The sequence below is a fragment of the Salarias fasciatus genome, chromosome 22 (assembly GCF_902148845.1).
Source record: "Salarias fasciatus chromosome 22, fSalaFa1.1, whole genome shotgun sequence".
Taxonomy (NCBI): domain Eukaryota; kingdom Metazoa; phylum Chordata; class Actinopteri; order Blenniiformes; family Blenniidae; genus Salarias; species Salarias fasciatus.
Genome location: NC_043765.1, coordinates 19,021,885 through 19,049,282, shown reverse-complemented (window position 1 = coordinate 19,049,282; position 27,398 = coordinate 19,021,885). Strand labels below are relative to the sequence as shown.

General features: G+C 42.5%; 1 protein-coding gene across 5 annotated transcripts in view; it reads left to right on the top strand.

Moving 5' to 3' along the window:
- Positions 1–25,718, top strand: part of LOC115409942 (uncharacterized) — a 37,169-nt gene extending 11,451 nt beyond the window's left edge. For 2 of the 5 annotated variants that reach the window (XM_030121297.1, XM_030121298.1), the window contains 29 exons: positions 1,784–1,852; positions 1,936–1,960; positions 2,043–2,069; positions 2,257–2,322; positions 2,410–2,549; positions 2,696–2,824; positions 2,980–3,037; positions 3,294–3,338; positions 3,425–3,481; positions 3,567–3,712; positions 4,368–4,472; positions 4,561–4,609; positions 4,721–4,801; positions 5,355–5,867; positions 5,991–6,127; positions 7,365–7,422; positions 7,534–7,682; positions 13,530–15,135; positions 15,223–15,350; positions 15,433–15,531; positions 15,821–15,878; positions 17,594–17,728; positions 20,526–20,864; positions 20,945–21,010; positions 21,094–21,227; positions 21,338–21,487; positions 21,729–21,786; positions 21,893–21,970; positions 23,857–25,718. In XM_030121297.1, coding sequence (XP_029977157.1) covers positions 1,784–1,852; positions 1,936–1,960; positions 2,043–2,069; positions 2,257–2,322; positions 2,410–2,549; positions 2,696–2,824; positions 2,980–3,037; positions 3,294–3,338; positions 3,425–3,481; positions 3,567–3,712; positions 4,368–4,472; positions 4,561–4,609; positions 4,721–4,801; positions 5,355–5,867; positions 5,991–6,127; positions 7,365–7,422; positions 7,534–7,682; positions 13,530–15,135; positions 15,223–15,350; positions 15,433–15,531; positions 15,821–15,878; positions 17,594–17,728; positions 20,526–20,864; positions 20,945–21,010; positions 21,094–21,227; positions 21,338–21,487; positions 21,729–21,786; positions 21,893–21,970; positions 23,857–25,610 — 6,459 coding nt within the window. In that variant the 3' untranslated portion in view covers positions 25,611–25,718. Of the gene's footprint in view, positions 1–1,783; positions 1,853–1,935; positions 1,961–2,042; positions 2,070–2,256; positions 2,323–2,409; positions 2,550–2,695; positions 2,825–2,979; positions 3,038–3,293; positions 3,339–3,424; positions 3,482–3,566; positions 3,713–4,367; positions 4,473–4,560; positions 4,610–4,720; positions 4,802–5,354; positions 5,868–5,990; positions 6,128–7,364; positions 7,423–7,533; positions 7,683–13,529; positions 15,136–15,222; positions 15,351–15,432; positions 15,532–15,820; positions 15,879–17,593; positions 17,729–20,525; positions 20,865–20,944; positions 21,011–21,093; positions 21,228–21,337; positions 21,488–21,728; positions 21,787–21,892; positions 21,975–23,856 lie in introns of all 5 variants that reach the window. The other 3 variants (XR_003934037.1, XM_030121300.1, XM_030121299.1) reach the window with 3 other exon arrangements.
- Positions 25,719–27,398: the final 1,680 nt, after the last annotated feature.

Genomic DNA, 27,398 nt, shown 5'->3' with positions numbered 1-27,398 from the left:
AATGAGCAGGGTGAGGACGGGACGGTGTGGGAAGGTGTCCATCCTGATGCGCAGCCGGGGAGACTTATTTTACTCATTTTAAAATGTTCTTGATTATTATTGACGGTTAATAATACAACTTTTTTTTATGTGTGTTGGTGTGTGTGTGTGTTTATCAGGGAAACGAGTGCGCGGAATGTCAGTGAGAGGTGACGCTGCGCAAATGCGCACTGTAAAAAGTTAAATAAATTTTAAAACCTGATTTGAGGCATCAATAAAGCAGACATCAGGCATTAAAAGGTTTGCTGATCCTCTTGACTTAATATTTTGTTTATTTATCTTATTTTCGCGCTAGGTTTCCACCGCTGTCGATCTTCCTCAGGCAAAGAACCAACAACAAAAAAAAAAAAAAAAAAAAAGAGAAAAGAAAAACAAACCACACGCGAAAATGGTTTCAAGTGGGTCAATGCACAATTCGGCTGGGCCCAGAGCAGGATATGTTGTCAATATAGAGCTGTGACACCAACTCTGTCATCATGAATGAGTCGAAAATGAGGGACTCTCCGCTTTGCTCTCCTCATTCATGCATGAACAGTCTCTATTTTGTGCTCGGAAGATCTCTCAGGTCATTTTGAACCGACTTAAAAGAAATCCTTCATATGGAGAATCAGTCCGTTTGTCACTAGAGCTGACCAACACACTCCACGCAATGACAGCGGCTTCATTCAGTTGACTGATCTGATTAAAAAAATAAAATGAACATATTTCGGGTGCAGAACTATGTGGATCCTGCACGGCTGCATATGCATGCGTTGAACAGCGTAAAAAGCAGGTGAATCATCATTTCTACCTGTGATTTTGAGGAGGAAACCCGTACGATGTCAGAAGTTATTTCACACCATCGGACCAAAACATGGTTCGGACAGTCTTGGGAAGGCTCTTAGTGTGTTTTATTGATCTTGCATCTTGTCACGATGCATTTGCTACAGCCATGCACCTGTCAGTTTGCCTTGTCTTTCTTTGTGAATGAATAGTGTCGTGGGTAAAAGCGCGCACTGTATGTAAAGACCTCGGCGGAGCCGGTCGGCGCTCTGAAAGAAGTATGAGCCTGTAAATGCAGGGTGTCTACATTTTTATTTTATTTGTCTGGCTCCCCAAGCTCTTCAAGAGATTATTTATTTTAAAATACAGTCATATACATTGTTGCTTCACTATGGTTTAGTATTGAGGCCAGGAAATAAAATGTATTTCATCATGTTAATGTAGCAGTGTCCTTCGCTGCAGTGCATTTGACAAAAAGGAGAGGTGTTCATTTGATTGGTCAAATTACGCTCGGCTAGGTTAAACCCACTTTCTCTCCTCCCTCTTGCGCCACCTGCGCCAGTGGGCGGGATGGAGGCGTGACTGCGCCTGGTTCACGAAATTAGGACAATTTTTCTGGACACGCCCTGTTGACTTTATCCGCCGACGGCGAACTTTACGCTCGGCTGACAGCGGGCGGACTCGGCGCAGTCTACCAAGTTAGAGCCCCAAGTCTCAATCACTACTTGCATACTGAGAAATCCAATAATGGACTAAAAGAAACGGAAGCCAGGATCGGTTTTTATTGGACTTGTCTGATCGCTCCAAGCGAACAGATTTCTGTGGTCATTTAGGTTGGCGCTCTGATGCATCTCAGGAAAATTTTCTTGCATTAACTGGCTCCATAATTATTCATTCTGTTGCTAATATAAGTCATAAATTCACTCGTAGGTTAATGCATGAACTCGTATTGTGCTAATTCTAGCTTGTCTCTTACCTGCAGGTCTGCAATACAGAATGTAGCAACATGAGTTTCTTTATCGCACATTTGCGCAAAAAAAGTCACAAGGAGGTACGTTTCCCTTTCAAGAGAAAGCCTTTCTAAGATGTCCGTCATTAAATTGTATTAATTTTCTTTCCATTGTTCTCCCACAGGGTGTGGCGAAAGCCTTGGATGTTTGTATGTGTTTAAAAATGATTTTTCTTCATTTTTCCTACTATTGGAAGTTTTTTTGAAAATAATATTTCCTCTTTTCTTGCAGCTGCACACGTTGACTCTCAGCACATAGGTACCGTTTCCTTGCTTCGCGTGGTTAGGTTTTGGTTTGAGCACTGATCAAATAATTTATTATTGATTATTATGTTATAAATTTGCTTGACAGTGTCCGTCGAAACAGGTTTTGGCAGATATACTGATTAACCGCTGCATCGGAACAAATTCAATCTGTTGAACTCCTGCTTTTTTCTTTCTTTCAGCCTCATTCAACCTGGGTATATACACCTACATTACTAAGTGTATACAAAAGAATGAGCCAGTTGTTGGTGAGGTTATTTTCTTGGTACGTTTGTCCGATATGAAACAGGCGGGCAAAGAAACTTAATTTCTTTTGTGTGTGCTTGTCTGCTCAGGTATACCCATGGTTGTGTCCTGCATCACCACTGAGGTCAAGTGTGACGCTGTGTACATCTGCCTCGCATGTGAGAAGTGTTTCCGTGGCCCCTTGATCGAGGAACACTTCACCTCTCAAAAGCATCTCTTGCGCACTCTGGTAACACGTGTTTAATTCTCACCTAACCGCTGTATCTCTTGATCTACTGATTTTTATTCATTTATTTATTTATTTTTTATCTGATGGTATTTTGATGTAGAATCTTCACACGTGTCATTCCAGTGACGAGCTTTATGTCCTTGCAGGGCCACTACCAGGACCTCGAGGCACTGCCTTTCGCATGGACGCCTCCTCTGGACTTGGACTTGGCTGGGCTGAAGGCCAAAGTTTGGGAAAAGGAGAAATCAACAGGATCATTGAAGATTTCCATAAAGGTAAAATGCCTATTTAATAAATCATTTAAAAATTCAGTCGATTCACTGTCTTCAAACTGTACAGAGTTAACACTTCTTGAAATTCAGTTTCTGACACCTTGTGATACCGCTGGAAGTTTGATGCACAGTTGAGTAAACCGGCTTTTATCTCCCAGGTTCTTGATCTACCGCAGCGGGCTTTTCTGAGCATCACGACGAAGAACTATTCCGAAGGTAAGAGCTGATTTCACATGGAGTGATTCATTATAAGTGAAGAGGACACAGACAAAACATTTAATTTGCACCTTTGCCCTTTGACCAAAACCTTGTTTTAGATTATGTTTTTCATCGTTCTGGTAGTTTAACTTCTTTTGTGCCTTCAAGGTTTTCTCATATTGATTTTGTTCCAAACTCGAGAAGAAAACCTGAATTTCAGAAGCAACAATTTGAAGTGATGGCTGATATATATATATTTTTGTATGCGCTTCAGTTGTGGAAATGCTTCAAGGTGACAACTTTTCCCTGTTGAATGGAGGTTAGTTACGCGGTCATCAATTTATAAACATACTTAATTATTATTGCTCTCATTTAAATTGTGTGTCTCTTGTGTTTTTGATGCAGTTCCGGTATTAAAAACAAGCCATGAACGCCACGCTAAAAATAACTTCCCGCTGCTCGGTTAGTACAACTGAAATCTCGAAACGGTCCAGCAGTGATCCTCTCCAGCTCCCAGTTGTTGACTTTGTTTACCACTTCATTGTAGGGCAGCAATTCCTGGTCTTTTACGATGCGAAAACCAAAGATCCACAGCAGTACAAGGCCTCTCTGTGTTTGCTGTGTAAAAGAAAGCTCAGCGAAGAAGAGTCGGACAACCACTTGTTCTGTCTGCAGCACGTTACCACATTTCTGGTGAGCATTTCTTTTATATATGACAGAAAGTAGGGTTCAGACATTGCTCTTCTTCCAGGCTTTTTTGTTTTTTCAAAACGTCTTTATTTTTGGGAAATTCCAACATGTTTGTGTATGATCAGCAGTCATGCCACAATTCCTCTACTTCTTGGAAGAGTTGTTTTGAAATGTTGAATCTATTAGAGGTGTCCTAAAGAACCAGTCAGACTCTTTGCAGAGCTGACTTCCAATCCCTGTGTGACAAGCTGTATTTATATAGTGTGTTATATAGTTTACCAAGTTTTCCCTTCCACTCTTTTATTTAATTTTATTGATGTTTAATATGCAGTGTGTTGTCAGACATATCTATTGATAAAGTTTTGTATGCATAGGATATTTGATTTTTGGGTGAAGTAGATTGCTCAGACTTATTTGTGGGTTCTTCTTTGATGTTTTCCTAATCTTTATTTTTGGTAATGTAGTGACGGATGTCTTTGTAAATATCTATATGGATAACTGGATGGTCATAAAAATGAGTTGTGAAAAGTGAAAGAGTCACTTCTATTGTTATGTCTGCTTACATTCGTGCTTTAAAGAGTTAAAAATGTTTTGAAAATGTGTGAGATAATGAAAACATGTTGTCAGTGATGCGTCATGCTTTCTATCTTGTGTGTAGAATAAATTCCACCCAGGCTCACTCAGCTCCAGCAATATCAACACAGAGAGCTTGTTAGACTTTGCGCGACAGGCTCAGACCCTTCATCTTGTAAATCTGCCACAGGTGCTGTAAATCACACGCTGGCTGTTTGCATCTCCTCCATGTAGCACCCCTCTTTAGCCATACATTTATTGTTTTCTGCCTTTTAAAGACGGTGAATTTGGCACGCCCCGTGATCGATACCTACACCTATGAGAAAAGTAAGTATATGTGCTGTAACAAATGTTTTTCTATAGAGTAGCTAAGATGTTAGCGTCACTCCCCCTCATTGCTGTATTTTTTTTTTTTTTTTTTTTTTTTTTTTTATGCAGCTTTGGGGATTCTGAGATCTGGAAAGAAGCGGGACCAGAGCGTAGTGGTTGAACCATCAATAACGTCAAAAAGAAGACTGCGTAAGTTAAATCAAACGACTGAATTGAGCAATACTTCTTAGGAACGGACTTGAGACACCTCGCAAGTCTCCATTCCTTTCAAACTCTTCAATAGTTTATTAGCCAGACTTCATGAAATCAGATACAACCTCTGCAAAATATCTTAACAGAAGTTATGTGAATAATAACTTGTACTGTAGCGTAATATCTGCCTAATACTGCTTCTCAGTCCTTCAATATGTACTGCGCTATTCTTTATGCCTATCTGCAGAAAGTTGTTCTGAATTGACGCAATGTTTGTGTGCAGGGAAAAAGTTGATTGTTGAAACAATGAGTTGTGAAGTGAGATGGTGACCGCGAAATTTGTCAGCAAATGATTTCACACTGTTGTGGCATTAGTGGAAATAACCATCTCAATATATAAGACCATACACAGTCAAGCCCCCTGACGGATACGAAGATGGATTTAGCAACCTTAAAATCAAATAGTGATTTTTTTTTTCACTTTCATTTGCATCATTGGATTTGCTGCTTTAGTTTGGATGTGTTGTAACAAGATGTATTTTTTTTTCAGTTCCAAATCAATCTTCCTCAACAGTAGAGGACCATGTGAGAAGCAACAGCGGCGATACCACGAAGCTCTGCGTTGACGAAGCACAAGATGGAGAAAACAAAGGAGCAAAACAGACGCTGAGTGAACAAAAAACAACTCTGCAAAAAGAGATCTCAGGAACTGCCTCAGAGGTGGTGGAAAAGGCGGTTGAACCACCACAGGAAATAATGAGAAAGGAGCCAGAGTGTGAAATTAAAAGAACAAGCGAGGAGATCCCAGAAAGCAGCCCGAGCACAGATAAAGAAGCTGCTGGGGAACGCGGTAAACAAGAAGCAGCTGAAAACAATGAGAATACCCCAGCACAACTGAACACATGCGGTGACAAAATGAGGAACAAAAGGAGTATTAGCTCGTGTGAAGAATCCCAGGAAGGCATGAGACATAAAAGACAGAGACTCACATCTGAGGGAGCCAGCAGTGAGAAGAATGAGAGCTCTGCTGTGGAAAAGAGCCTCAAGACGCACCAAGATGAAGGTTTGTGAAGACTGTTGTCCACTTCATAATACTCAGTTCTCTTTATGAGTATTTATTAATGTATGGGAAGATGTCTTGCGTTTCAATGAGACATCAATAAGCATGAAAAACTTTTCGGTTTAGGTTTACTCACACTTTATGACTGCCGTTGTGATAAACGCGATTCGGTGTACCTCTGCGAGTGCTGCTCAGTGAAGTTCCCCCAAGAGGAGCTCATTGGCCATATTACTGAACCCGGCCATCCAAAGGCCCATCTGAAGGTGAGTGAATGTTTTCACAGGGGATTTAATTTCCTATATTCATGCTGTTTTGACCAACATGACTGGTGTAAACGCAGAACCGCCATTTTTTTTGGCTAACTCAATATGGATGCTAAAATAAAGCCATACAGTTGAGATCCACTGCTTCCTTCTATTGTGGTCTGCAACCGAGACTCACAGCAACAAAAACCACTGAAACTATGACTTTCGATCAACGTTTTGGGTCTGGGCCAGAACGATGTTGCTGTTTTTAGATTTTACAAACTTTTCTTAAAGAGGTGTGGAGCCAAAAACTGACACCGAGAAGCAGGCCTTCGGTCCAGAGAAGAAGTTAACTTGTCCTTGAAGTCTCCATCGGCTGACACCATATCTCCGATGGTTGAGATTATCACTGACAGTTTTTTTGTTTGTTTTTTTTGGATGTGCGAAATACATTTTAATTCCTTCATATATTTCACTTGAACAATCCCCCGAGTTTCGTCTCTCCATTCATCCGTGTTTCAATTGTTTTGTGCGTGCGGCTGTGGACTGTCCTTGAGATTCGAGAATACTTCAACACCAGTTGACTCGCAGACCACTAGCCGATTAACTCTCAGCCGTCTTGTGCCGGAAAGACTGCCTTGACCTTGGAAGTGTACTTTGACATGCACAGGTGTTCAGCCACTAATTAGATGCGAGAGTGTGGCTTCAAGTGATTTTCACTTCAACAGGAGCCACTGCCACCATCACTTTATCATTCCAGCTCCCATGTCAAGACTGTTGGGTAAACTGCTGTGTAAGCAGTGACGTACCAACGTGGTTCTTACTGGACTCCGTGTCAGTTGAAAAGCAGCGGGGTCAACTTGACTCTGAGCTTTACTTGAAATGAGTTTGCACACTGTGGGATGCTAAAGCAATGTTTTTTGCATCGTACTTTTTATAATGGAAATGGAGTCATTGTGCTTGCATCTATTTCAATCTATACCTACATTCTTAATGTGATTTACTATTCTACAAAACACAGTAAAAGTTCCACTTCCGTCGAATGCAATTAAACCAGTTTCTCACTGACCCGGGGTTCAGTGTGAAGTTGTTACTTGGCATTGAGAGCAGGGTCAGCTGATCTGTGTGTCTTCCACAGTTGTTTGAGTCAAACAGCTGATCACTAAGTATGTACTTCCAGAGAGAGAGAGAGTGTGTTTGTGCTTTTGCCACCTCTACTTCTTGTACTGATTTGTGGTTTCTGTCTGGACTCCAGGTTGTTAATCTGGATGAAAACCTTTACAGCATCGTCTCCAAAAGCAGCTTTCAATCAGGTAAGATTGCGTCTGTCTTAACTTGTTATCAAAAAGTCCCGTCTGCCACTCGTTTTGTGTAATCAATGGCTTGGTATTTCGTTTCGTTAATATCATCCTTTACTTTAACAGCTAGGCAGACGGTGTCGGCGTTTCTCACTCGGTGTGAGAGAGAGTCCGAGCTCCCCTCAGCCTCTGCTCCGTGTTCAGTTAAAAATGAAGAGATCCATTCCCCGGTTCTTGCTCAACATAGCGTTGACTCTGTGAGGGATCATGTCCAGGTCAGTGAGTTTATAGTTGATTGAGCTAAGAAAATGGCTTTGTTCTCCCTCTTTCTAGTTGTTTTCCTCTATAATCAGTTAATCTGTCTGTCTTCTGCCACATTTATGTCTGTCTTTGATTTGAACCAGTTGGTCATCACTGTCATATTTATTAGAGATGCACCGAAATGAAAATTCTTGGCCGAAATCGAAAAATGAGGAAACTAAAGCCGAAAGACCGAAAGAAATGAGTAATTATTAGCCTATATTCCTCAGGGATGATCAGGTTCATCGGATTAATCACTGCATCCAATTAGGTAGGACAGGACAGGAAAAGTTCCTGTCTGTGGCGTTTAACCTAATTGAAATAGACATTGCAATATATCAATTAGAAAAGTTTGAAAATATTTATTCAGCACTGACATAAAATTGACGCCACTCATGTGTAAAATAGTAAGGTACAGGAACTGCTGAATGACAGTAAAATATGTTCTCTCAGAAAACAAAACACAAAGTGCATATAGCCTAGGTCAAGTACCTTTCAAATGCTGCTGAAAGAAAAAAAAGAAAATAAGTACGTAGCACTAACATCATAAAATTCAAAATGAAATATTTTAATTTCAGCCCACTCATGTGTAGCCTACATTAAATAATGTACCTGACAATGACCTGTTGGACGACCGTAAAATAAATTAAAATTTTCTCTCACAAAAACAAAGTGCATCAGTCAAGTATTTTTAAATCCCTGAGTATTTTTTTAACACTGAACAGTGGAACATTCTATGGACAGTAGGAGTGTAACGGTATTTGTATTCGTCCCGTACCGTCACGGTACGGGGGTCACGGTTCGGCACACACAATCACACGACGAATACACCAGTGAGTAAAAAAAAAAAAAAAATTCCAACCTTAGATGGCGGTAATGAGCCTAAAAGCTGCTGGCAACCACCATTATCACAGAAGAAGAAGTACAACAAGCAGGTCCAAACATGAACAAACAAAGAAGAAAGTACAAGGGGAATGAGAGCTGCAGCGTGTGGCGGAGCAGATTAAACGGGAGAGTATTTGTTCCGCGTGCGTTCCCTCATACGGAGTGACGTGTGACGTGCCAGCAAACGGGAAGCAGCACAGTCAAAAAACCAGCAGAGAACGCCACGGTGGTGGAAAAACACTTTTTTAATACAAAACCCCGACATAAAAAACATTGGAGAGGCGAGATGGAACCAAATCGCGCAACAGCGAGTTGTATAAAGAGCTCCATAGCAGAATATGAGCGATCGCCGACTGGTGTTATGGATTGACTGGTTCCCGTGTTAACGAATGACAGCGGAGGTCTGTGTAAACACATGCTGATTACAGCAGTTGTTAAAGTAAGACTCACAAAAGACTTTAAACGTGTACACTCACTGTAACTGTCGATAACCGACGTTCGCCAGAACGACTAGATGTTTCAGTCGTTATTGGTCACAAGTTAACACGGGCACCAGTTAATTCGAAACATCGGCATGCGGTGCAGACCACACCGAGACGTGCTTCTCGGCACGGCGGTGCTGCGGTAAGGGGAGCAGCCGCTCCTTCAGCAGCGTATCATGGAGATTTTGGGACATTATTTGAGCAGATATCAGCAGATAAAAGCTCTCTGCTTGGCGCTGAGGACTGCTGCTGCAGAGAGGAAGACCTGCAAGTTCCTCGTGAGACTTTGTGCGCATGTCACAGGGTCCTTGTAAACGAGGATTCATCGTGGATGCTTTGTATGCTTGAATACACTCGCTTTTAATACTATTGTTTACAATCGGATTGAAAAAACACCATGTAAACTGGGCCACTAATGTGTCGCATGGGAAAGCTTGGGAAAAATGTTCTGGTACATTTGTGAGCTTTTTTTACTTTTTCCCTACTGTACCGAAAAATGTACCGAACCGTGACCCTTACACCGAGGTACGTACCGTACCGTGGCTTTTGTGTACCGTTACACCCCTAATGGACAGTCCATTCTACTTCTTGAGGTAAAGTGGTGGATTGTTTTTTCCCAAACAGTAGCTTTTCTGCTTTGTCACAGTGAAGTCTGTTTCTTTTTTCATGGACATGAGCTGCAGCACCGAACAGTCTCTCGCTGTCAGTACTTGTGCATGGTGCAGACAGACACTTGCGTGCCATCTTCGCCAGGTCAGGGAAGCGTCCGCGGTTATTCCTCCAGTAGGGGAGAGGGTCATCCTGTCTGGAGATGGGGACTTAAGATAGATGGACATCTAACTGTTGAGCGGTTGAGCTGGTTGGCTGCCTGACATTTGAGAACGATAGAGAAAGGGCCATGCATTGCCGGGTTCAAAATCACTTCAAATACTAAATAATCCAAACAGTGAACACACAGACGAGAGTTAGGTTTTGGCTGCTTCTGCAGAAGGGGAGAGTACAATGTTCGCTCACAGCACGCTGTGGCGACTCAGACTGTCTCCGACCCCCTTCTGATGTCTTCAGCTTTATTGAGTTGGAAGAGCAAGCATAGACAAATGGGTAAACATGGGCGTATCTGCCCGTAGACATTTCTTAATATGGTAACAGTAAGAACATTCAGCGACACCTGAGAGTCTGAGCTCTCAGTCTCACATCTTCTTAGTCTAGGGCTCACTTCTATTCGCACTTCAAGGACGGGTTCTGCTTCTTCTGCACAAACGGGATGAGGCAAGCTTATTTCTGCAAGCAGATGGTTGGGCAACATTTTCTGAGAACGGAGTATGGTGAGACTTTTCACGCGCTGTGCAGGTTTTCTGTACAGTTACAAAACACATTCACATGATTCATTTATGCAAGCAAGTTAAACAATACTTTACATGCATTAACATTTCATTTCATATCGTCATATTGTGGATAGTGAGTCGGAATGACCTACCTGCTTGGGACCCTTTCTCTTGCATGATCTCCGTGAACATATCAGACAATGAAAGGCACCAGCCACGCATCTGGTCCAGAGAGACGAGTTATTTCTTTGCGCTCTGCTCCCCTCCTGTGCTCTGGGTTGGTGCGACTCCAGGTGGGTTGTTGTCAGCGTCCATCTCAGCCTGGATCATTTCTCGTGTGCGCCGTTTTCCCACGTCTAAGTAATGGTCCTTGTAACGTGGGTCAAGTACAGTAGCGAAGAAGTGCAGAGGATCACTATAGCTCTCAGTGAAACGCCTGGTGACTGACTCGAGGAGTGTACTTTTCATCTTTTTCATCCCGTGGTCCGTTTCAACTTCTTTACTTAGTAAACGCTTCAGTGCTGTAATGAACGGGATAACGTCTGCGACTGATGCATCAGAGGAGCTGATTTCTTTAGTTAGCTGCTCAAATGGCGCAAGGACAGAGAGAATGTTTTCTACTAAGACCCACCGGTGTAAAGAGAATGTCGCGGGGAGCTTGTAGTCTGCGCTGTAGGCAGCCAAGACGCGCTTTTGCGCGAAGAGGCTTTCCAACATGTAGAAGCTACTATTCCAGCGTGTACTCATGTCTTGTTGGAACTGTTTTGTTTGTGCTCCTCCTAGGTGATCTCGTATAGACTGTAGGTTGGAGTAGGCCAGCTGAGAATGTTTAAAGTGGCCAACTATTTTTCTGCCAACAGCCAACACATCTTGCGACAATACGCCGTCCTTTACAGCCAGTTGGAGTGTGTGGGCCATGCACCATATTCCTTTCAGCTCGCTGTCTTGTATCGCTTTTGCCATATTTTTTGCATTGTCAATGACTATGGCATGCACTTTAGATCGGTCGATATGCCAGGTGTCGAACATATTGGTGAATGCGTCAGAAATGGCTGCTGCTGTGAGTGATCCTTTAAACTCTTGTGAATGGAGCAAAATCTTTTGTAGCTTGAATTCTGTGTCCATCCACTGCGCTGCTAAACTGAGCATACTGGCGAGGCTAACATCTGAGCTCCAAATGTCGGTAGTGGAACTGATGGTTGTAATGGCTGATGCTAGAAGCTCATGGATGTAAGTTGCAACAACATTGTACAACTCGGGTAAACACACGTCTGAGAAGTGCCGTCTGCTTGGCATAGCATAACGGGGCTCAATGTGATTTATCAGCCTAAGAAATCCAACGTCTTCTATGACAGAGAATGGTTAATCATCCAAGGCGATAAACTCCATAATTTTTTGTGTTATGCCCTTTGCTTTGGTTGACTCGCTGGAAAACTTTGTTGCCTTTTCCGAAACCTCCGCTACAGATGGAGTGGGCGTGCTCGGTTGCGTTTTCCTTTTTTGTGTCGTAGTCTTCTCATATTCAGAGTGGAGATCGGGATGTTTGGATTTTAGATGGTAAATCAAACCTGACGTGGAGAAAGTTTTCGTAGATCCACCCCGTCTTGAGATTTCAGTTTTGCACGTTTTGCAAATGGCTGTCCGCTGGTTTGTCTCTGAGACTGTGTAATATGTCCACACCGGAGACATGTTAGCACTTAGCACATAGCCCTCCTCGTGTGTTTCTGACGGCGCCGTTTGATTGCGTCATCACCAGTCGTGGCCGGTGACGGGAGCACTTGTTTGGTCTGCCTGTACCGCCAGTGGCGGGCATTGGGGTGTTAGTTCACTTCCGCATTGACGGCAGTGCTGGGTTCTTCAACGCTGCCCGCTTTATTGGCTTTATTGATTCTTCGTTACTCTGCCCATAAAGACATGAACGAGTTAAATGCGCGTCAAAATGATCAGTGGCGTCATTGGGAATTTGAATTAACTCATTATCGCGCTAATTTGACAGCCCTACAGTTAATACAAATTTATTACTCTCAATGGTATTTCAGTGATGCCTTTTCAATGCCACTTTTTAACATTTTATGCTTTATTCAACTTTTTTCATTTTTTCCTACTTTTTCCAAGTTCCAGCTGTTTTCAGCTTTTATTAAACTTTCTTAACTCTTCCACTGAAGTTTTTTTTCCAACCTTTACAATGTTTTTTGCAGCTCTTACTACGTTTACATGCAGTCAATATTCAGGTTAAGGTTGATATTCCGGTTTCTGAAATATTTGTAATAACGAGTTTACATGCTTAAACATTAACTCCAGTTTGCATGATCAGTGTGATCAATCAGGATATCCCCAGCCAGACAGCAGCACGCAGACAACGTCATGAGTGCATTTGTGCTTCATGCCACTGTTTGCATGTTCAAAATTATTTTTACACAGACGAAGAAGGGCCCCTGAAGTGCAGGCTCTCTCTGCATGTTGTCAGAAAAATAGCACCCGGCAAGACATGCGCCAGAAAGAAGTTGTAATGTTCAATGATGTGATGCACTTTGTTCAGTTCTTCTCTTTTAAAGAAAAAAAATCGTTTCCGCACATTTTATTTTCTTAGTAGCAGTTAAACTGTATCACAAGTAGTTCCTGTACTCAAACGACCAAGATTCCTTGTGGATTGAACATGCGCAGAACAGTATTTAATGTCCTTTTCGACCGGAATATTCCGATGCGCGTTTATATGACCAGAAATTCAGGTTAGAAAATGAGTAACCCAGGGGTAGTATTCGGGTTTTTAAAAACTGGAATATGAGCATAGTCGGGTTTTTGCAGGTGTTTACATGGCTGTGCACAACCGTGTTATTGCGAATATTCCGGTTAAGAAAGGGTTACTGCCTGCATGTGAACGTAGCCTCTGCCACAGGGCTCAAAGTAAAATTTTATTTGGAATTTTCTAGTTTAGTTTAAAATGTGGTCAGATGTGTCCCAGACCAGCTTGGGAAATAGTTTAATTGAAAGCACTTTGCTGCCCATTTACAGTTGTTCTTTGGATTTTGCCAGATGTGATCTGATCACACATATTAAGACCAGGTGTAAACAGGCCCTTCGATGGCAAAAACATGTGCAGCTTGCTGAAGGTGTCTGTTTGTTCTTAAAGGTGGAGGACTTGAAGACTGAAGATGATTCAAAAACCTGTGAGGGAGCATCGAGCGTACCTGCAGTGACATCGGGAACTGAAGCTCCTGAAACACTGAAAGAAGACCTGAATCCTCATGTTGACCTGAAGCCTCATGACTTAAATCCTCATGTCAACATAAAACATAATGATGACCTGAAGCCTCATGTTGACCTGAAGCCTCATGACTTAAATCCTCATGTCAACATAAAACATCATGATGACCTGAAGCCTCATGACTTAAATCCTCATGTTGAACTGAAGCCTCATGATGACCTGAAGTCTCATGTCGACACAAGTCCTCATGATGACCCGAAGCTTCATGATGACTTAAATCCTCATGTCAACAAAAGTCCTCATGATGACCTGAAGCCTCATGACTTAAATCCTCATGTTGAACTGGAGCGTCATGAGCTGAAGCGTCATGATGAGCTGAAGCCTCATGTCGACGTGAATCCTCATGTTGACATAAAACCTCATGACTTAAATCCTCATGTCGACATAAAACCTCATGACTTAAATCCTCATGTTGAACTGGAGCGTCATGAGCTGAAGCGTCATGATGAGCTGAAGCCTCATGTCGACGTGAATCCTCATGTTGACATGAAACCTCATGACTTAAATCCTCATGTCGACATAAAACCTCATGACTTAAATCCTCATGTTGACGTAAATCATGTCGACATAAAACCTCATGATGACTTAAATCCTCATGTCGACATAAGTCCTCATGTTGAACTGAAGCCTCATGATGACCTCAAGCCTGATGTTGACATAAATCCTTCTCATGTTGACTTAAAGTCTCAAGATGACCTGAAGCCTCATGTTGAAATAAGTCCTCATGTTGAACTGAAGCCTCATGTTGACTTAAATCCTCATCTCGACATAAAGCCTCATGATGACTTCAAGCCTCATGATCTGAAGCCTCATGACAACAGTTCTGAAAAAAACTTGGTTAGTGTTTTAGAAAAATGCCCTCAAGCTAATTCTACTCCAAACACAAACATTGAGTCATCAGGAACTGAAGTCACTCTTGAAACAGATGAAAAGGTGACATTGAGCTCCATCTGCTCTGCAACTTCCTCTCAATGTACGGCTACCACTGATGAAGTGACTGGCGTCACCCCCACCTCAGGTGCAGCGACTTTTCAGACAGAACTAGTCAAAACATCTGCGTTGATGCGCGCACCACTGGCATGCAAAACCAAAGCTGCATCTGATGCAAAATATGAACTTCAGAATGTGGAACCGACGTCTCCAGTGGAATCTGCAGTGGTGCATAAAGCTGCAAACATGAAAATGGCTGAAAATACTGTTAAATACCCCAAAACTGCACCGGCAACCGTAAGCACGTGTCACATGTTGACAAAATCTGTGGCCTCAACCAAGAAGCCGACACCACCAATGAAAAACGGAAAGCCAGCAAAAGAAATGGTTTTTTCACCACACATTCATGACGGTACACAGTTTGCTGTTCCCCAAAGGACTGCAGTGAAGTCCGACAGGCCCGAGTCCAAGAGGAAACCAGCGGAGCTGCCGCTCACTACGGCAAAGAAGACAAAGTCAGTTCATGGAACTGTCAAAATTGGTGGGTTTCATTTTAATGTTGCAAGAAAGATCTGAATTTGTATTAATCTGATCTTGAATAGATGTGTGTATTTTTTCCTCTTCACAGGCACCGATCAGCTGATTATTTTGATGTGCTCAAAGGAAAAAAAGCAGCAGGTCTACTGTCAGCTGTGTTCAGTCAAGTTGCAGTCCTCGGATCACCTTCGTGAGATCAGTCACCAGTATAACTACGTGGTGCGTGCACGATAAGATTTGGAATAAAATCAAGGGTTACACAGCTACATTTCACTGTTGAATTTTAATTTTATTTTACTAGAAAATGAAAATCCCTGGATACACTGCAAAGCCTTTTGAGGATGCACAGAAGTTTCAGGAGACACTGACCTTGTTGGAGAAGGAAAAGGGACAGAGTCAGGTATTCTGCACATATGGTTTAAACTCCTAAGTGACAAAACCCTCAGTGACTTGAGATTTAACTTTCTTTCAAGTTTAATTCTCTATTTGTGCTCAAAATTAAGACCTGAATACACACAATACACTGAATACGTCACAATACCGATAAGATATTGGGGTCCACCCCTTGAACCCAGAGAAAAGCCTGCAGATCTTTGATATATTTATGCACAATATATTTTGCAACAGTAAAATATATGGGAATCCATATGAACTGTCAGTGAGACTATTTGTGATTTATGTTGTTCCAGATACTTGAAGTCACCTTTGACGTGTATGAGGAGATGAATCGCCTTCCAGTAAATACAGGTAAAGAAATCATTTTCTAGAAGTGAAGTAAAAAAATAACTGAAGTGAAAAGTATGCATATGTGTTTCAATTGCCTTTTATTCTATATATCAACATCAAACCAAATGTTTTCTCTTGATTTTTCTTGCTGGTATAAGCATGCTATAAAGAGATAAATTTCTGTTCTGGAGAAAGTCTAGTTCACTCCACAAAAATGTTACGTTTGAACAGAGCTCATGTCTGTCTGATTTATTGTTACTGAAAATTGTCATTTATTTTTTTCAAGGTCAAATATTTTTACAAGTTTTTGCAAACATCCCACAAATAGAAAAACCAATAGGACTAAAAGCAGAACAAAACAAAAAGGAAAAGAAGGCTTAGGCAGTTGGATTTTAACACACACAGTAACAGAAGAAGGAAAGGATAACAAGTGTGGGCTAAACCACAGCACCATCTGATTGGTTACACTCAGAGTCGGCAGGCGTAACAGCCAATCGGCACAGTGCCTGCAGAGCCATAGATATGTGTATAGAGGAGAGAAGCAAAGAAGCTTTGTTAGGAGACAAATCTCTTCTCATCAGAGCTTATTTCACTGACTGGTAGCTTCAGAATCAAATACTTTATTGATCCCTAAAGGGAAATTCCTTAGTCATGTAAGGATTCTTTCTGCTTTCCACATGGACGTGATGCTGTAAAACACATTATGAAAAATGTCCTGCTAGCTTTATGCTAACTTGTATGGGAAATCCCATTGACATGCTAACAGTTAGCAGAATATTCACGGAACTTGTTGGAACAAATTGAACTGAGAAACGTTTCACTTGCTAAATACAAAACACAAATGGTAATTATTTCTTTACTAAAAGGCATATATTTCTCTCAGTAAAGAATGAACAACAATGGAAAAACCCTGAAAACTCTGTAATTAGCCTACAAAACATAAATTCAGACAGCATTATCTACAGTTATCAGTGTACTTCTTTTGTTGTGAAAACATCATTTAAACTGTAGTAAATGGAAGAACTAAAATCCCTCCTTCAGCTGTTTCAAAAATCAGTTTGATCTTTATTTTTTGTCTCTTAAAATTATGTCTGGTACGGTCGCTCAAAATAATATGCAGAGATATGTCTCTTTTTGTTTTGATTTGATTTCAGCATATTAGGCCCAGTTGAATGTACATTTAGACTGATGTTGACTTGTGTTGGTTTGCTTGTGCCTTAGTTGGTTGTTTGCACCTCCGCTTGTATTTCTTATCTTTTTGCTTGTGTTCTCTTTTCTTGCTGCTCAATGGCGGCACATTTATCCTCCACCGCCTCCATTTTGTCACTAGTGAGGTCACACGACGCCCGTGATCTGTAAGAGTGGCCTGGACACAGTCCAGCTTCACCTCCAATGATGATATGGTGGTCTTGAATTCGGCAGAGAGAGCCTTTCTAATGCTCCTTGAGTAGCTTTGTGAGGGCCACCATGTCATCAGTGGAGGCCAGAGCGGGTGGATCGGTCTTCTTTGTAGTTGTTTTCACTGCTATTTCAATATTTTGGACGGCAAGCACTGTTGTGAAGATAGACTGTTCTCAACTTAATGAAAAGAGAAAAGAAGGCATCAAAGTAAAGTTTAACACTAAATATAGCGGGAGCTGAGGGAGGAATGTCGACTCCATCTTCGATCCGAAAGTCCCTCCTGAAAATTGTAATTATTTTCAAAGCTGCATTTCTGCTTGTTTCTCTTGTTTCAGTGTTGCAAAGACTGAAAGAAATGCTGAGTCAGAGAAGCTGGAAGGGGTCCTCTTCGCCCACAGCCAACAGTGTGGCAGCTTTGCGAAAGAAAGCCATCATTGGCAGTCCATGTGAAGTGACAAGCTCAGATGATGGTAAATTCAAGTGTCCTTGTGGGGGGCAGCTGAGAATTTTCCCACCTTCATTTGGTTTTGCTTGCTTTCACATTGCACTTTAGAGAGCACACCATATGCCTGGACAATGTCATTCATTTACGAAAACTGCTCGTTTGAGGGTGCTGTAGCCCAAAATGAACACTGACCCAGAGCGGCAGTGAACCCTGATGAAGAACAAACCCGGCTCATTTGATCGGTCCTGACCAGATGTGTAAGGCCCGCCCCAGTAGCCGGCCAACAGCTAGCCACAGACCACTGTGATGTATAGTCTTCTGACCATCTATCAATAAGCGCCTGCAGTCCTTCACCTTTACATGAACAGTTTGACAGATGACCTTTATCCCTCAGAAATCAAATTATATTTGAGAAGAAAAATCAACATCTGCCTTGTTCATCAATATTGATAAACAGCACAAGCTGAAACATAAACTCATGTCGAATGATATATAATTTAGAACAGTTTTATAGTTGAAATTCCACCATTTGTTATTTTACTATTCACTTCAACAGTCAAAGTGTAAGCTGCATCTTAACACAAAAAGCTGTGTAGGGAAAGTTTCAATATAATTGCAGAATTAGAAACATGGTTAAAGAATGAGGATATGAAGGAATTCCAGATAGATGGATTTGAGTTGTACTACATAAATAGAACTAATGAAAAGGGGGACAGGTAGCTCTGTACGTCCACTGAAGTTTGAAATGTAAGGTAGCTAGCAGCATGACGTCATTGAAATAGTCACAGGAGAAAATATTCATGGACAGTCTCAAAATGCTCTGGTCAACTGTTGGCTATAGAACACCAGGGTCATGCGTAGAGACTTTGATCTTAAAAATCAGTATGATGTTGAGTACACAAAGGAGAAAAAAGTTTAGATAGATACAAAATGCTCTGAAAGGCCTTCAAAGAAGACCTAAAGAAACAAACCTGAGATAAATTGTATGTTCAAGACATAAGTACAATCTTTGACACATTCAGTGACATAAATAAATCTGTATTTAAAAAAAAAAAAAAAAAAAAAAAAAAAAAACTGAAAACTTAAAACTTTGCCCAGAAAGTTACATTGACAAACCCAGGATTACTAAAGGGCTACTGAATGCCAGTATATAGAAAAATTACTCATCCAGATGCTTCTTAAAATTAAGGGGAAAAGAATCAGAAAACAAGGTCATTGCTCTCTGCCTGAGTGGATGGGGTCGGCTCTTGGGCCATGGATGCTCTGCTCTGCCCGCTCTGGGCGTCCGGTGCCAGGTGGGGTTGGTGCCTGCCGGTCTCGGTCCCAGGGCCTTTGGTTGCTAGCGGGGTCCCGTTTGGGGGCCTTCCTCTGCCCCCTCCTGCACCGGTGCATTAACATCTGCCCTGGGGGGTTGGCTGGGATCTGGGCTCTGGGGTGGCCGCTGATTATCTGGGCCCTGAGGACCTCTCTGGCCTGCTTCTGGTCTTCTCAGAGGTCATTTATGCATGATCACTGTCACATTTGCATGATCACGCTGATCTTTAATCACTCCTCATATTCTGCACGTGGACTCAGTCACCTTGTTGTCTTGTTGTGGGTCAGACTAATGGCTCTGTGTTAGGTCTCTCCTGATGCCCTTGTGTAATTTGATACCTGGATCCTCAGCTTGCATGTCCCAGATAACTACAAGCTATGTTCTCTGACAAACGTCCATAGGAGGCCCCCTGTCATATCTTTAAGCTTATAAGCTCCTCTTGGAAGAGCAAATCTGTCAGGCACATTACAGCAGCAAGACCTCCATTCTGCTGCTTCGATGCTGGACAGGGCGGGTTAAAAAAAAAGGCATAAAAGAAGTATAAGAAACATGAAAATAAATTGGTCTGGATAAAGTAAAATAAGGAATACTAAAGTCATCTACTTAACCGAAATAGAAACAAGGTGACATAATGAATAATAGTTTCATAAAAAGTTAGTCAAAATGACTCTGCCAAATTATTTTGTCAATAATTATTCTGACATTTGTGATAAAGCAAAGATAGTTATTGAAGCTAAGAGATATTTGTAGATGTCGGCCCAAGTCTTTCAGCAAGTTTAACAATCACCAAAATTGTGGTATTACATCAACTAAAGGACTTGTTGGATGACAAATCCCTTTACATGTTAAATAACTCTCTGATTGTTCCATACATACCTGTCGTGGAATTCTTGATGAGCTTAAAGTCCTGGGCCAGATGCCGGTGTGGAATTCTTCATGAGCTTTTAGCACCAAACATACAATTCTTCAGGTGACAAGGGCCATTGTCACCTGAAGCCTGAGCCATTGTTAATTCAGTGACATCTCCCACTACACCTACTATGTTGAAGTTTGGGGAAATGCTAAAAAAAAGAGGGATAATCTGTGGCAAAAAATGCAGATCCAACAAACCAATTATTCTACCAGTTAAAAATATTGAAATTTCAATAAATTAAAATATGTTATGTATAATGCTCAGAAAAAGAAAAAAAAACCAACTTTAATCAGCCATATTCAGAACAGATTTCCAAAAAGAGGAAGTAATGATAGAAAGGAACAGAGATCTTGACAAAACCAACATTTAGAACCAAAGTGAGGGAACATTGCATTTCAGTCAAAGGGTTCAGTAATGGAACAATCTAGATAAGGAACCAAAATAATGCAAGTCACACACCAGATTAAAAAAAAACAAAAAAAAACTGAAGTCCAGCTTACTAAAGTACAAAGAATCACCATGATATGAGATGAAACTGTTAGTGGCCGTTCAGGCTGCTCAGACTTTTAATTTTTTTTCTTCCCAAACCTGTAGGAGTCACTCTAGTAAAAAATGCCCTCAAGCCTGGAGTCGGCGACCCTGAATCCACATCAACGCCTTCCAAAACTGCTGTCGCATCTGAGAAGATTCCTGTTGGCAGCCAACAGCGGCCGTCGGAGGCTCCAGAATCACAGGACGCACTCAAAACACCCCAAGACGCTCAGAAGTTTTCACACGTAACGTTCTTGGGTCGAGACCCACGTGTCGAACCTGCTGCTGATAAGGACATGCACAGTCAGTCAAGGTCGTCCTACCAAAAAGATCAAGCAGCAAAATGTCATTCAAGACCTGGGAGAAAGAGATCGTCACAGGAACTGTCAACAATTTCAGTCGGTCGGTAATATGTGTGTGTTTGTGTTCACGTTTGTCCGCTTTGTCCTTAAAAATGCTGAGTTCTTTGTCGTTTTCCACAGGAGAGAGGATTGAAGGTGTCAGTCATTTGTCTACGTATGTGAAAGTAAAACAATTGAGTATCATAGGTGAGTGTTTGTAATGGCAAATCTTAATTTTAAGTATTGGAAAAAACACCGTCCGTGTGTTAAAGCTGGCGTGTTTCTGTTAGGCCAGGGCGCTGTGTGGGAGTGTCAGGGGACCTCCCAGACGCCGTTCTTCTTATGCGAGAGCTGCGAACTGAGGCTTCTTTCCACAGACATCTGCAAACACATGATCAGCAAGGATCACATGTTCAAATATGTGGTGGGTGTCCTCGCTGAATGATGATTTTTTTTTTTTTTTAATATTTTATAAAATGGAAGTTTAGCAAGTGTTAATCAAGCTTGAGTATATTGTGGTGCATTTTCTTCCAGGAAAAATATCAGTCAGAGTTGCTGTATTTCTGGAGGAACGAGCAGCTTGATGAGGAGGGAAAACTGGAATTTTTAGAGGAAGAGAAACTGGAACTTTTCGATTTCATCACCTCACAGCTGCTGGAGCGTGAAAAAAGTATAGACGCAAAGGTAGTTTTTTATATCTGTTAGTGAAGGCAGTCCAATTGTTGTATTTTTAAGTGCTTTTATTTTTGCTTGATGAATTTCTCATCACACCAATAATATACTATATAGGACTGCTTTGTTTTGGTGTGTGTGTGTGTGTGTATACATATATATATATATATATATATATATATATATATATAGTGAAATTTTCCAAGTAAAGAAAAATCTCATTGTGAACCTGTTGGTGTTTTCCATTTCCTAGATTGTACTGCTGGGCTCAGAGTTGTATGAACGGCTTCAGAAAGCTGAATTCCATGACGGTATGTTATACACAATCAACAACTGTCCATAGTTCATGTCTATATCAGTTATATAGTAACTAGTGTAAACTGACCTGTGATATTTGTTTTTTGGGGTTTTTTTAAGCTTTAAAAGTGGTGCAAAGCATCAGTGAAAGGAAACTTAAAGCCGCCTGGCCACCCGTCTGTCCTCCGCCGCAGAAAAGTAAGTTCCCACCCACTCGGTTCAATCACAGCCTGGCTCTGCTGCCTTCAGCTGAAACAATGTGAGTAGAAAGGCAGGGCACGCAGCTGGCGTCCCGGCAAAGTTTGAATCCGTCTCCTCCCACGGAGATGTGGTGAGGTTCAACACCCACCTGAGTTCCCACTGGTTCAAGCCAATCAGAGGGTGCAGTTTTCTCTCTGTGGCATAAAATAACCAGACATCAGGGATATTTGAATATAGAGACCAGAAGAGGTGTGAATAACTGGTCGTCCTCTGGCTGATCTTCTGTCACAGTCTCCAAACTCCTGACATTGTTGACCCCTGATGATCTGTCTTAGTAATCGTTAACTGTCACAGACTGGACTTTCTATAAGCATGCTTTAACAGCATCCCACAGAGGACGTAAGGAGCGAAAGAACTCAATTTCAGCGTATCGGCTTAGAATGAATGTGACAAGTGAAATGATGCGCCATTGAACACTATTTGAATACATTTTCTCAGTTGTATTAGAACTGCATGGATGCATCGCAGGCCTTAACAATGGGGTCCCTGATTTAGCATGCAGAATAGATGAAATGCTCCAATAGTCAAAATCTTAAAAGAAATGTTGGTATTTTTAGTGACATGAAGAGCAAACAGTTTTTTTTTTTTTTTTAATGAAGGAAAGGTGCTCTATAACACAGATTTTGAGACATTTGTGAACAATATTTGAGAGAAATAGACCTTTTGTGTACATAGAAGAAGTCTTAGGTCTTTCAGTTTTGCTCATGGAAACAAAAACAAAAGTGCTGCATTTTCATTTTTGTTCAGTGTGTCTCAATATATCCAAACACTCCTGTTAAGACAGGCTTCACAGTTGGTGCCCAACATACTTATTATGACTGATAAAACCCATTTTCAATTATCCCTTGGGAATGTATTGATGAAAATCAGAATACAACAACAAAATCTTTGTTCCCATTTTCAAATGTTACTGGACAAATAGTTATGAAACTAGACTGAATAAAGTTATTGAAAATTCAGGGATTTTTTTTTTCCATTGTAATTAAATGTATTCACAAAGTGACTAGTTTGACAAACTGTCCGGTTCAAAGACACTTCAAACACTAAATAATCCAAACAGTGAACACACGGAGACTAGAATTAGACTTTGGCTGCTTCTGCAGAAGGGGGAGGGTACAATGTTCGCTCACAGCACGCTGTGGCGACTCACAGACTGTCCCCAACCCCTTCTGATGTCTTCAGCTTTTATTGAGTTGGGAGAGCAAGCATAGCGTGGGCGTGTCTGCTCACAGACATTTCCTGATATGCTAACAGTAAAAACAAATATTCAGCAACACCTAAGAGTCTGAGCTGTCGGGCTCACATCCTCTTGAACTTAGGCTCACATGTGTTTGCACCTCAAAGGTGGGTTCCGCTTCTTCTGATAAGTCGGACTTATTTCTGCGAACAGATGTCTAGACAACATATATTCTGAGAACTGAGTATGGCGAGGCTTTTCACGCGCTGTGCAGGCTTTCTGCACAGTTTCAAAACATCATTTATGCAAGCAAGTTAATCAATACTTTACAGACCCTTCTTGCAAACATTCTTTCTTCATTGTTACAAGAGGAGGGAAATGTAAGATAATTGCTTCAATGCTTTTGCAAAGTGCTTGTGTGAGTTAATGTTTACACTTTTTGGACAGATCAGAGACGATGCTGTTCCAACATATGCCCCCTCAATGATGTTACATCACATGTGCCAACGTTAAAATCCATGCTTCAGAGTTTCTCAATACAATGAACTAAAAAGTCCCCCACGTGAAAAGCGGACTTGTCTGGGTTGAAGACATTCGGCCCTCTAATCAATCATTATTATTGTGCTCCCTCTGCTGTTTCTCTCAGAAGCCAAACAAGATGGGGTGAGAAAGTCGACAATGGATGAAGAGTCGCATGACGTCCCAAAAAGAAAAGCCTCCAATCCTCTGGATCCAAGACGTTTGCCCTCATGGGCCGACTCTGTCGTCGCTCGACTCCCTCAGGCTGACGTGTGTCTTCACCCCAAAGAGATGGACAGCTGTCTCTCTTCCAAGCACCAAACGGAGAGCGTCCCTGTATTACCAGCAACGCCGACGGAGGATCCAAAATCCATGTCATCTGCTCCGGTTGACCCTGAAGTCGCTCAGACCCTGCCAGGAAGCAGGGAGCGGCCGGCTGACACGTCTTTGGAAACATCGGTCAGATCCTGTGCAGGTGACTTGGCTGAGCTCTCCCTGCCAGCCGCATCCGCAGGCCCCCTGCTGCAGCCGAGTGAGGAGAGCACCTCTCTGTCAGCTTGCGAGTCCATGGCTGTCGACCCTGCTGAAAACCCTACCTCCCTGCCTCCTCAGCCTGAAAACGTGACGTCTGTACCTGACCAAAATGCACCCCTGGATCCCTTCGTAGCTCTGTCACAAATAATAAATGTACTCAGGAATCAGGCTAAAGGCAATTTGTCCACTTTGCCGGCCGAAGATAACGTGAAGCCCGTGAGCCACTGTGCCGTCACGACGGCGCCAAGTGATGAAGGAAAACCGTCCCTGCTGAGTGCATGTGGAGATATGAATACAACTGGTGGGAATTCTAAGATTTCAGGAGAAATTCCTGCTGGCCTTGGTCTCCAGAATCAGCTTCTCACCCAAAGTGCCATCAAGTCACCTTTTGAGGACAGTCGCATGGGGGACGACTCCCGGCTCACAGCAGCTGCTGCTGGTGTGGCCGTCACTGCTGCTACTGCCTCCCCTGCTGACCTCCCCAGTGATCCACAACATCCACAAGGCGGCTCTGACCAGCCGAGGTGGAGTGCTGTTGCCACCGGCGCCGCAACGCCTGAAACGTCCGACACCTCTCCCATTAGAACCATCGTACTCGGTAGAGGAAATTACTCTTACAGCTCCAGCGGCAGCTCTGCAGACCCAGTCCCCAGTGCGGTGAGCGGTGACCCCCAGGTGGGCCTGTCCGCAGCCTTAACGGCACCCACGCATGGCACAAATGAACTTTCAGTTTTCAAAGCCCCGGTCCACCCTGACCTCAGCTCAACTTTCACCCCTTCTGTCAACACGGTTGTTGCCAACAGCGCCGGCTCTTCCGTCAGCACCGGTGCTGACAGTGTCGTCGCCCCTCACGTCCTCTCTGCCGTCAACCTCCACACTAATACTTTTGATCCAGCCGTGAACCCTCATGCTAACTCTGCTGGCAGTACTGTTGCCAACCCCTCCCAGAGTTTTTACCACTCTGCCATGGGGTTCCCCCAGACCTACCCGGGAGTAAACTTCCTGCATCTGCAAGCAGTTGGACACAGTTCAGCAGCTGGGATGGAGGCCATGTGGGCAAACATGGCAATGCAGCAGCAGCCGCCGCCGCAACCGTATCAGCAGCCGCCACTGCCGCCGCAACCGTACCAGCAGCCGCCACTGCCGCCGCAACCGTATCAGCAGCCACCACCGCCACCGTACCAGCAGTTGCCACAACCGTATTCGCCGCCACCGCAACTGTATCCGCCGCCGTTTCAGCAACTGCCGACCCCGTTTCAGCAGCCACACATGTATCAGCAGCAGCAGTATCAGTATTATCAGCAACAGTGGTATTTAAGCCAGCAGCAGAGCCAGTACCAGCAGTAGCATATCCAGCAGAATGGATGAGCGGTTTCTGGACAAAGGAGATTTAAAAAAAAAAAAAAAAAAAAGGTGTCGCTTGGTGTTTTGTGTGTCGTCTTATTGACCTTACCAGCTGACTGTTGATAAAGCTTTGTCTACCCAGTTATATTTCTAATGTTGAAAAGCTAATTTTTCATTGTAGCATTATGGAGTTCTCATGTTGACGTGTAAAGAGATATTTCTACTTTAAGGGACGAGTCAAAGAAAGTAGCAATATGAAGCCACTTTGGAGTTTTTCTATTTTAATGAGCAGTATTTTTCCTGAAACTTTTGTGGCAGTTTTATATCGGTATTTTATGTTTTAATCTTGAGCTGCTTTGTTGATTGAAATGTATCTGGGTTGTTTTGTTTTTGAATGAATGTTGTAAATTTTTGATACAATTTTTCTTGTTTGGCTGTATAAAAATGTAAAATACATGTGTGTGATGTGTATGCCTGGTTGATAAGACCACGTTACTACATTGTCGTGTCATTTATAAACTACCCTGCCGACATTAAAGCCTTTTTTTTTTTTTTTTTTAACGGTCATTGGAGCACTAATTTATTCTTAATCTTTCAGTGCCATGCTGTTGATGAAGTGCGGGCCCTGTAAGGTTCTTGAACGTCTTAGTGTACGTACCTCCGCTGGTGATTAGCAGGTGACTGTCTAAAAGCTCTCCTCTCGTCGCCTTTGCTCTCTCAAAGGATCAGTGTGTGCCACATTGCCCCTTCCTTTGCGCTGCATTACATTTGTTCCTGCACCAGCAACTTGGTGTGTTCAGGCTTGTGGACATGGTCAGGATGTGATTTAAAAGAACTGAACATGGTTGGAGTCAAGAACCATCTCTGGCTGTGTAGCATGTGAGGGCTGATGGGCTACAGCAGCAGAAGACCACCGTGCCGGGTGACTCTCCCGTCGGCTCACAACAGGAAACGGAGGCTCCAGTTCATACAGGCTCGACAAGATCGGGAAACGGTCTGATACGTCAGGATTTCTGTTTAGTCAATCAGATGGTATGTGAAATGGATGAAAGCCTCTTCCATTGTTCTTCCAAACATATTTAGTGTTTATCCCCAGATTAAAAGAGGAGTAGTTTCTCTGCATGAAGAGAACTCATCAGCTGAGTTATGACTTTTCGACAGAACTCTCTTCTTCATGTCTCTTCTGTTTCATACTAACCTGCTGTATAGACTGTAATACCCCTTTCCCACTGGCCCAAACAGTTTAAACCCACTAATAATCTGCTCCTCATGGCAGTGGGGAAGGTTTAATTGGTATGTTGACCTGGGTTGATCAACACTGCAAGCAACCCAGGTTTTAAACGGCTCACCTCCAGTGGGAAAGGCAGACCCGGGTCGAAGCGGTAATTTACGTGACGATGCGTGTTAGCACACTTGTTGTTTTTGGACACAGCGTGAGATATCCTTCGTCAAGATAAGATCAGCGATCTTCTCTTGATCCATAGAGAAGTGGAGATTCATCAACAGGTAACGGGGACGGTGCTCCTCTGCATCAGAACATGGCTGGAAGTGATCTGGGATTTGCAAGCTGATGATCCAGGCACCAAACTACACAAGGGCATCAAGAGAGATCTAATACAGAACCATTAGAATTAGAATATGAAGAGTGATTAAAGATCAGCCTGATCATGCAAATTAGACAGTGATCATGCATATATGACCTCTGACCTCTGAGAAGATGAGGAGCGGACCCCTCAGGGCCCAGATCTCAGCCACCAACCCAGGCAGACATCCACGCACAGGTCCAGGAGG